At 58.0% G+C, this 9,654-nt stretch overlaps 3 protein-coding genes across 3 annotated transcripts; 2 read left to right on the plus strand and 1 right to left on the minus strand.

Moving 5' to 3' along the window:
* Positions 1–731: 731 nt before the first annotated feature.
* K437DRAFT_289912 (putative VAC8-vacuolar membrane protein required for the cytoplasm-to-vacuole targeting) lies at positions 732–3,014 on the plus strand (the record flags this gene model as incomplete). The annotated part of the gene is made up of 5 exons (XM_013389906.1): positions 732–771; positions 842–928; positions 1,016–1,252; positions 1,326–1,448; positions 1,516–3,014. 5 exons carry the CDS (start codon positions 732–734, stop codon positions 2,733–2,735), a joined length of 1,707 nt encoding a protein of 568 aa, XP_013245360.1. The 3' UTR covers positions 2,736–3,014.
* A 1,058-nt stretch (positions 3,015–4,072) lies between these two features.
* On the plus strand, positions 4,073–5,166 carry K437DRAFT_220508 (eukaryotic type KH-domain (KH-domain type I); the record flags this gene model as incomplete). Its single annotated transcript, XM_013389907.1, has 3 exons — positions 4,073–4,878; positions 4,958–5,057; positions 5,128–5,166. 3 exons carry the CDS (start codon positions 4,073–4,075, stop codon positions 5,164–5,166), a joined length of 945 nt encoding a protein of 314 aa, XP_013245361.1.
* A 156-nt stretch (positions 5,167–5,322) lies between these two features.
* K437DRAFT_292973 (P-loop containing nucleoside triphosphate hydrolase protein) lies at positions 5,323–9,526 on the minus strand. The gene is made up of 3 exons (XM_013389908.1): positions 8,532–9,526; positions 6,836–8,441; positions 5,323–6,745 (listed from the first exon to the last, which is right to left on the minus strand). The coding sequence occupies exons 1-3, from the start codon at positions 9,442–9,444 to the stop codon at positions 5,404–5,406; spliced, it is 3,861 nt and encodes a 1,286-aa protein (XP_013245362.1). The 5' UTR covers positions 9,445–9,526; the 3' UTR covers positions 5,323–5,403.
* Between the last annotated feature and the right edge of the window lie 128 nt (positions 9,527–9,654).

Below are 9,654 nucleotides of genomic sequence, written 5' to 3' on the forward strand. Positions count from 1 at the left end.
GCAAACCTGTGCTTCATGAACGATTTGGACTGATGCGCGCATCTCAAGCTTGGGCATTATAAGAGCACATCCTTTGACTTACATGTCCACTCCCCGGCCGTGCGTATTTAGCGCTGAAGATGCTGCAGTGACCATGGAGCCAGCTGCCATGCCAGACTTCCAGCGTGGGTCAAGTGAGTGTTATACACATAGAATGTGGTAGAGGGATGAGGGAGCGAAAAATGTGGTCACGTGCAAAATAAAGTCAGTGCAGAGACCCCTGACCGCGCTGACGACCCGCTGCCGCCGCTGGTGTTGTCAACTGATCCGATGAGGGAGGAATGGAGCGCTCCATCGCCCGCAAGTCTCGACCGCGGGGTGCGAGTGAGGTCCATTTTCCGACGTGCGCTCATACATTGCCTCCCTGCAAAGTCGATGCATCTCAGCTGCGTCCATCTGATTAAGCGGCGGTCTGCGACTTTGCATGTTCTGGGCCTGCACACTTGAACTAGCGTAGCAGGGGCCAGCGATAGAGAGAGATAGATAAAGCCTGTTTTGTTCTGGGCGAGAGGCGAACGAGAGGTGCAAGTTTGCCAGGTCTTGTCTCGTCATTCACAAGCTCAATCGGTTGCTAGCTTGCCGCCGCCTTGCCCCAAGCAACACCCTCCAACCAACTTGCATACCTGTTCAAAGCTCAATCGAGCATTTCTTAGGTGTAAGAAACAACGGAGAAGGGGACACATCGAGGCATCATGGGCAACATTTGCAGCAGCTGCTGTGAGTCGCATGGTTGTTTATGCTTGATTTTTTTATTACGATGCGTTTGAACTCAAGAGCGATTTGCTTTCTTACATCGCTTTAGGCGGTCGCTCCCGGAGCGCTTCGTACGAGCCATTGCTGTTGGACAACGAGCGTGATGCTGTAGCAGACCTGCTGCAGTACCTCGAGAGTGAGTGGACGAGTCACCATGTTGCTCAGGGATGAGCAGCGCGCTCATGATTACCTGGGCATTCGTGCTCTTCAACACTCATTGCAGACCGATCGGAGACCAACTTCTTCGCTGGCGATCCGCTGCGTTCGCTGTCCACGCTCTCATTCAGCGACAATGTCGACCTGCAACGCAGCGCCGCATTGGCATTTGCAGAAATTACAGAAAAGGAGGTGCGGGAAGTCGGAAGGGACACACTCGAACCGATCATGTTCCTGCTGCAAAGCCATGATGTCGAGGTGCAGCGCGCTGCTAGTGCTGCTTTGGGAAACCTAGCTGTGAACGGTGCGTAGTCGACCTGGCTACAGATTCCATTTGCACAAAGGCTGATTGTGCATGTCGTTCCATAATGTTACAGCCGAGAACAAGCTGCTCATCGTCAAGCTTGGCGGGCTGGAGCCTCTCATCCGTCAGATGCTGAGTCCGAACGTTGAGGTCCAATGCAACGCTGTTGGATGCATCACCAACTTGGCAACGCATGGTGAGTCGCGTGCCACTGTTGCGGCACACCCGATCGATGTTTCTGACGAGAGTCGATTGGTCTACAGATGACAACAAGACCAAGATCGCCAAGTCAGGCGCGTTGGTCCCCTTGACACGGCTCGCCCGATCAAAGGATATGCGTGTGCAAAGGAACGCTACCGGGGCTCTACTCAACATGACTCACAGCGATGAGAACCGGCAGCAACTGGTCAACGCAGGTGCGATTCCCGTTCTTGTCGGCTTGCTCAGCAGCTCAGATACAGACGTGCAGTACTACTGCACCACAGCGCTGAGCAACATCGCCGTCGATGCAGTCAACCGCAAGAAGCTGGCGCAGACAGAGCCACGTCTGGTGCAAAACCTCATCGGCTTGATGGAGAGCTCCAGCTTGAAGGTCCAGTGCCAGTCGGCGCTAGCATTGCGGAATCTAGCAAGCGATGAAAAGTATCAGATCGAGATCGTGCGATCGAACGGTTTGCCGCCACTTCTGCGACTCCTGCGATCGTCCTTCCTGCCCCTCATTCTGTCTGCTGCCGCCTGTGTCCGCAACGTCTCCATCCACCCTCTGAACGAAAGCCCGATCATCGAGGCCGGCTTCCTGCACCCCCTGATTGACCTCCTCAGCCATGAAGACAACGAGGAGATACAATGCCACGCCATCAGCACGCTTAGGAATCTGGCAGCCAGCAGCGAGCGGAACAAGAGCGCTATTGTGGAGGCCGGCGCCGTCGAGCGGATCAAGGAGCTGGTGCTCTCCGTACCGCTAAGCGTGCAAAGCGAGATGACCGCTTGCGCGGCCGTGCTTGCGCTGTCGGAGGACCTGAAACCGCAGCTGCTCGAGATGGGCATCTGCGAGGTGCTCATCCCACTCACTGCGTCGCCCTCTGTCGAGGTGCAGGGAAACTCGGCAGCAGCGTTGGGCAACTTGTCGAGCAAGTCGGAAGACTACGCACCCTTCAACGCCGTCTGGTCGCAGCCTGAAGGCGGTTTGCACCAGTACCTCGTGCGTTTCCTCGAATCGCAGGATAGCACGTTCCAGCATATTGCCGTGTGGACGATCGTCCAGCTGCTCGAGTCGAACGACGCGCAGCTCGAAGAGAACATCCGAAGCAGCCAAGAGCTCCTGCCGCTCATTCACCGTCTCGCCGTTGCCCAGCCGGAATCATCGCGACCGGCAAGCGATGCCGGAGAGGGTAGCGACGATGGTCAGGGAGCCGAGGGAGAGATTTCGAGCTTGGCTCAGCGAATTGTCAGCATGCTGGAGGACGTACCAGCGGATTCATGATCAAGCGCACGCTCACACGAACCGCGACGATGACAGTCTCGTGGGACGTGGGACAAAGACGACGACAGTGGGCCCACAGATACTGTGTTCACGCCTGGTGACGGGCCACACAAGCACGCGAGAGCTCATGATCGCCTTGGAACGGCTGCGCTATCGCAATAGGTCTTTTCAATGCCTACTAGTTTTTTCACCGCCGGTTTCGCCCGTTTCTTTTTCACATCTTCATGTAATATTCTCTTCTCCCATTTTCGTCATCGGGTCCCTCCCCATCGTATTGACTTATCTATGTTCTGCGGTGCAAGGTTTGATGCGGGATGGGAAGACAGCTATGACTTGAAATTGTAGACGAAAGCGTCTCGCACATGCGGCCGGGTGTTGTCCTAGTAGCATCAAGGGAGGCAGACAGTGTTCTTGCGTCAGTCTCTACTGCTGTGGTCGTCGCTGGAAAGGAGCGCGTGTGGCTTGTGCCGCCGACGCACAACGAAAGCGAGGTGTGCAGGGTCATTGGTCAGGTATTAGTCCCGGTCCTCTTCGCTCTCAAACTCTACTGCAACGGCATGGTCAAAGGCTTCGGCAGAGACTTTGAGTGATGTATTCTACAGTCCGTATTTGAGGCTCTGGATGTACGGCTTTCCGTCAGGGCGTTTGCACTTCGTCTTCAGGCTCTAGAAATCCTGCGCGGTCTTCTGCCGCTCCGAATCCGCGGTAGCGTCCGCAAAGGCAAGGACGACGATATGGATTACGGACAGCATCTATGACGTTTCGGTTCTTTGCTCGCTGGCAGCAGACGATGTAAAGCTCAAGCATGGATTGTACTAATGGCCCTAAACGGAGTATCAGCTTCGACGCTGCTGGGTTTTAGCGCGATGCTTGCACAGACTACGATGTTGGACGTTTGACGCGCTGATGACGGCGAGTCTACGCTGCACGATGAGTCGATGTGCTCCACGTAGGAATCCCAGCAGTTGCAGGTCTTCACTGGTGTAGCCAGCCAGCTACTATGGGTGTGTGCCCCTTCAGCTCTCTCTAGCGGCAAGCCCACGCTCGGCATCTTCCTCTTCAGCTACTGTGGTTTTAGTTGCCGATCATTTTTTGTCGCCATCCGCCACAGCGAATTTTTCGTCCATGCCACAATGAATGGGTCGCAGCCTCGCAGGCACTAGACCGCAGGACCACCAGCTCGCCATGTCTCTGTGCGAACCCCATCCATGTACCTCATAATCAAAGTACTCCTTGCCTCCCATTCTGAATGGCACGGCTCGTATCTGACATCGCTTGATATACTCCATAGGCTGCGTGATCGCCACTGTGTGCCGAGTAAGCCTTTGATAAGAAAAATGGCAGACGCAGGATTTACCCCAGTCTCTAGACGTAAAAGCAAAGGCAAGGGGAATCAACCCTCCGCTTCGACCGAGAACCCCATCGCCAAGATCAAGAAGGGCAAAGCGGCGGAGAAGGTAGACGCCGAGCTACTCGATGAGCGGGATCACTTGGGAGCTGGTGCAGAAGAAGATGAGAAGGAGGATGGCAATGATGACGACCTGATGCTAGATGACGGCCTGGCTCACGCAAGCGCCAGTTCGTCAAGCGCTTCTGCAAGTGCAGTACAACCTCCAGCAGCATCAGCATCCTCAGCCCCGATTGCAGGAGACGGAGAGATGGATGTAGACGTGCCCAAATTCGCACCGATCAGCAAAGCTGCGCAGGCTGCCGCGACGCAGCAAGCACAAGTGACGAACGGGCAGTTGCGCAAGATACCTATCCCGCCTCATCGCATGACGCCGCTCAAGAACGACTGGGCCAAGATTTTCTCTCCGCTCGTCGAGATGGCCGGGCTGCAAGTTCGAATGAATGTCAAGCGCAGAATGGTCGAGATCAAGGCGTCGAAGCACACCAAGGAAGTCGGCATGCTGCAAAAGGGAGCCGATTTCGTCAAGGCGTTCGCGCTGGGCTTTGAGGCGGACGATGCCATCGCCTTGCTCCGAATGGACGACCTTTTCGTCGATACTTTTGAGATCAAGGACGTCAAGACGCTGCATGGAGATCATTTGGCCCGCGCCATCGGTCGTATCGCCGGCAAGGACGGGCGAACGAGGTTTGCGATTGAGAACGCCAGCAGGACGCGTGTCGTGCTTGCGGATACGTATGTGATTTCCTGGCCCAATCACTCCATGGAGGTGTGGAGGCTGACATGTATTCCCTGATCCTCGATCGGACACCAGAAAAATCCACATTCTGGGATCTTTCCAAAACATCAAGATTGCCAGAGATGCAGTGGTCGCACTCATCATGGGTAGCCCGCCTGGCAAAGTGTACAACAACGTGAGTGCTTCCTATTTCGGCCGGAGTGGAATTGCCTTCCGCGCCTGACATTTTACGATTGCCAACGTAGCTCAAAGTCATCAGCGCCCGTCAGCGCCAGCGCGCTTGAAGCACTGCACGATAACCACTCCGCCTCATAGCACCATTATTTGTATCATACGCCAGCCATCTTCCATTGACAGTATCCACGGATCCTATGAAGCTCAAGCATCTCAGACGGCCGACTTGCTCCAGCAAGCATCTGCATTTCATTGGACTAACAGACAAATAGCATAAAATTGAGAAGGGAAGAGCTGTGAATAAGAAATTGGACATCAGGGCATCCACCACCACCACATGGCAACATTCACAGGCCCTGCGCGTGCGCCATGCGTCCACCACCAAGCTCGTTGGCGCGCACCTCTTCTTGTTGTCGCGCGACCTCTTCCCATCCTTTGCAGCGCGCGATGCGCAGCTCTTCGCTGCCCAAGATCCGCTTGAGCGCCTCGGTAGCAGCTGCAGAGGTGCTGTGCTCTGCGCTCGAGGAGGCTGGTGCAGCCGTCGTCAGCGCCTTTTTCACGTCCTGCGTGGCGATGCGTACGTATACAATGCGGTGACCGGTGAGCAGCTGCCTCTTGCCGCAGCGCTTGGCGGCTTGCGAGATGGACCTACCGCCTGCGCCAGTGCCGCGAGCACCGACCGGACCGCTGAGCTCGACGAGGCCTTGCGTCTCCATCGATTCGAGCACGTCGAGCACCTCGGACGGCTCGAGCGCTGAGAAGGCGCCATCATGGTGGAGCATGCGCTCGTAATTCTCCTGCAATTCGATGACACTCACACCGCTGCTGCTGCGGGCGTTGGCGCTGCTGCACTCTGACAGGCCCGAATGCAGGCGCTGCAAGGCAATGTAGTGTGCAGCGAGCAAGAGCTTCGCGTGCAGCGGCAGCGTGCGGATCCTGTTGAGGCTCGTCGAGCCAATGACGGAGGAGAGCACCTTGAGCACGTGTTGCGGTGTTACCTTGGGCGCTGACAATGGCGTCCAGGCGGCGAGCAGACGCTGGGGACTGTCAGTTGGCACGTTGCTGCTGATGCCGTTGGTACCGTTTGCGGCGGCGCCAGAGCACTCTGCAGCGACTGCTTGTACGGCCTTGGCGCGCTGCTCCATCTCGACCAGCTCGATGGCTAGCCGGCAGACGTCGAGCGCTTTGCGGATGTCGCCTGTGACAGCAGCGACCTTCATCGCGGCAAGCTTGAGCGCCGCAGGCATCAGGATCGGGATGTCGTCGTTCGTAGCAGTGGCCGAGGCAGACGCAGACGTTGTGGCCGCCGCAGGATCGAGGGGGGACACACCAAAGGCTGAGTCCGCGTCCATGTCTATGTTCATCTGCTGTTGCACGAAGCCGGGCAGGTAGTCGAGGTCATAGCGGGGATGCAGCGCCTCAAGACGGGCCTTGACGATCGCGATGATCTCGTCCGTTCCGAACGGCTGGAAGTTGACTAGTGCGGGTGAGCGGCCTTGGCTCGCGAGGAGGGGCAGAAATTTGTCCGTTAGGTCGAGAGAGTTGGCGATTCCAATGATGGCGGTCGCGTTGCAGTTTCGCTGTTGCGATGTCACAGCGCCAGCGCTGGCGAGCATGAATATACGGTAGAGGATGCTCTGGTGGACACTGCTCTCCAACAGGCTGTCGATCTCATCAAGTACCACAATACTGCAGTTGCACAAAGTGTGTCATCGGCGAGTGATCAGTCAGCCATTGAATCTATATCGTCAGACCCTCAATGCAAGATATGCAACTCACGAATTAGTAGCAGGGCTCCGAAGCATAGCAGCAAGTCGCTGCTCCTCATCTCCGCTATCGGTTTCCTGCTGCTCCTGCTCTTGCTGCACGTCATCGCCGGCATCCTTGTCTTGCGTCTGACCGTGGCCGAGCGCAGCGAGGAGCTTGCGGAAGATATCTTTGGGCTGCGAAACGGCGACGCAGTTGATGTATGCAACGTTGAGCCTCTTCTCGTCCTCGCCGCCATCGTTGACGCTCTTGAGCGAAGCGAGCATGTCCTTCAGCAGCGCCGTCTTGCCGGTTCCAGGCGTGCCGCAGATGTACAGCGCGCCGTTGGCGTGTCGCTTCACCACAGCGACAGCCGTGTCGGCGGCCACCTTGTTGGATGCAGACAGAGCGGCGACACTCTGCGAGCACACAGCCGGGGGTGCCGCAACGCCGGGTACTTGCAAGGTGGAAGTGTCCAGCTGCGGAAAACGGTCGGCGAGGAAAGCAGCGACTTGCGCTCGTTCACGCTGCCGCCCGACGATCTGCGTCGTCGCGCCCGTCTTGCCGAAGGGCAGCCTCGAACCCACGCAACCGCCAAAAGCATCCTGGTCCTGCGACAGCGCTTGTGCCTGTGGGAGCAGCGTCTCGTTCCCGTCCTGCATCGTAGCGTAGCGCAGCAGCGTGCGCGCATGTGCGTAGACGTTCGTGTGCTGTTTCGGCGCACAGACTACGGCCGCGGCCGAGGCTGGCAGCGCCGATGATGTGTAGTCGTCACCTGATGCTGCTTGCTGGGTTCCGCCGCCAATGTGAAATCCATCGAGATCGACCGTCGTGCATGCGTCCATGTCGATGTCTGTGTCTGCATCCATGACGGACTCGTGTGCTTCGACGCCCACACCCATCTCGGCGCTCGAGATGGGAGAAGCCAGCACATGCTGGTGGTGGTGATGATGATGGTGACGACGAGCAGGCGAGCTGGCAAGGCTGGACGGCGCCGTCATGAGCGTCGCGGCGCTACCGCGCGACAGCTGGCTCTCGAACAGCGAGCTGACGGACGTGATGGCGGAAGCTTGCGAGGAGAAGCAGCAGCAGCTGCTGCTCGCATCGTCATTGTCATTATCTTCGTCATTATTATCATTGTTATTGTTGCAGACCATGTCGCCGTCGGAGGACGTGGCCATCGAGGCTGGCACGAGAGAGCTGGCACGAGAATGGAAGCCGAGGGGCGACAGGGTGCTGACACGGCTCGTCTTGCTGCTTCTGCGCGTGCTGCCATTTGCGGTAACGCCAGCCGATCCGAGACGGCCACTGCTCCTCTTGCTGGCCTGCGGCGTGGCGAGGACGTTGGCACTCGAAGAGCAGGAGGAGGCGGAAGAGGACGAGGAAGGCGAGGACGTTGAAACAGAGCTGTTGTTAGAGATGGAGCGTGCCATTGCGACGCGCACACGCGAGCTAGGCGCCAAATTGACGCTGCCCGCGCCGTTGTCGGATGAACTGGCTTTGCTGCCGCTGCTCTCGGGCGCGTCGCGCCTGCGTTTACGCGTCGCCATCATTGCGGTGGTCGTGTCGGACGCCGATGAAGAAGAAGAAGACGACAAGACGGTATGGCGGAAGTTGATCGTCGGTGCCGAGGACGCCGCTGGGAGGAGAGAGAGGGAGGGGAGAGTGTGGGAGCGTTCAGCGATCCAAGTTGGTGACTTTTGCATCATCACTCGTATGCGATACTCACGAAGCTTGACTACTCTCCTTGTGCTACGCGTCGTCATTGTGGCCGTCGTGGACGTGGAGCAAGAAACGATGGAAGCGGTGTCGCTGAAGTCGTGATCACGATCTGCCTCGTATTGCGACCGCGTCCGACGTGCGGTCAGCGAGGAAACGGTGCTCCGTGCATCATCGTCCTCGGGAGCATCCGTCATGTTAACTGTGATGGCGGTGCCGGTCGCGGCGGTGGAATGTGATTCACCGTCAAGCTGATGGTGATGCTGCTGCTGGCTGCTGCGCGTCCTGCGCGCAACGCCTTCAGCCTGCTGTGTGCTCGCCTCGCGTTCACGGTCAGAGCGGCTCAACGCGCGTCGCTGAGGTGCAATGTTCTCCTTGTTCGCCTCCCAGTCGTGGTGGTAGTGGTGGTGGCTGTGCTGCTTTTCGGCCTTGGGCTGCTGCAGGTTTGAGTTGTGCCGGTTGCTATCGTCGCCGGCTTCACCGGCGGAGGAGACGCCTATGCTACCCGCGTCGCTGTTTCGTACGCGGTCTGAGACTGCACGGGTTACTTGGCCATCCTTGTGCTCATCCACATCCTCGGGCTCAGAATCTTCGACAATCGGTGCGGTGAACTTGCACGCGTACGAGAGTGCACTGGCTGAAGGAGCAATGGTGGGAGGGGAAGCGTGTTTCGAGGGCGTGTCAGAGCTGAGGGTGGCGCTTGCGGTGGTCGTAGCTGTGGTGGGCTTGCGGTGCATGGTTGCCGACGCGGGGGTGCCGCTCTTGAGTGCCTTGCCACTGCTGGCCCTGCTGCTGCCCCTCGTTTTCGTTGAAGCAGGAGAGGTGAAGGTCGCATGGTGGTCTGTTGCAGCCGCTGCTCCGCGCCGTCGAGGCGAGACGCGCTTGGCGGGCGCACCGGTACTCGCAGCGCGCGTGACGGGCATGTTAGGCGGAAGGTATGGTGGTGAGTGCCTTGTGTGCGCGAGCGAGCGAGTGAGCCGAGCTGTACTGCCAGCCCCGAGCGTGATGCCGACGTGGATGTTATTGTGAGAGGGAGGATGCCTATGGCAACGACGAAGAAGTTGACGATTCGAGTCTCTGCTGTGTCACGTCGCGTGACTGTGCTGCTTCGTGTCGCGCCTTGGCCGGCGCGT

This window comes from Tilletiaria anomala, assembly GCF_000711695.1.
Source record: "Tilletiaria anomala UBC 951 chromosome Unknown K437scaffold_9, whole genome shotgun sequence".
NCBI lineage: Eukaryota > Fungi > Basidiomycota > Exobasidiomycetes > Georgefischeriales > Tilletiariaceae > Tilletiaria > Tilletiaria anomala.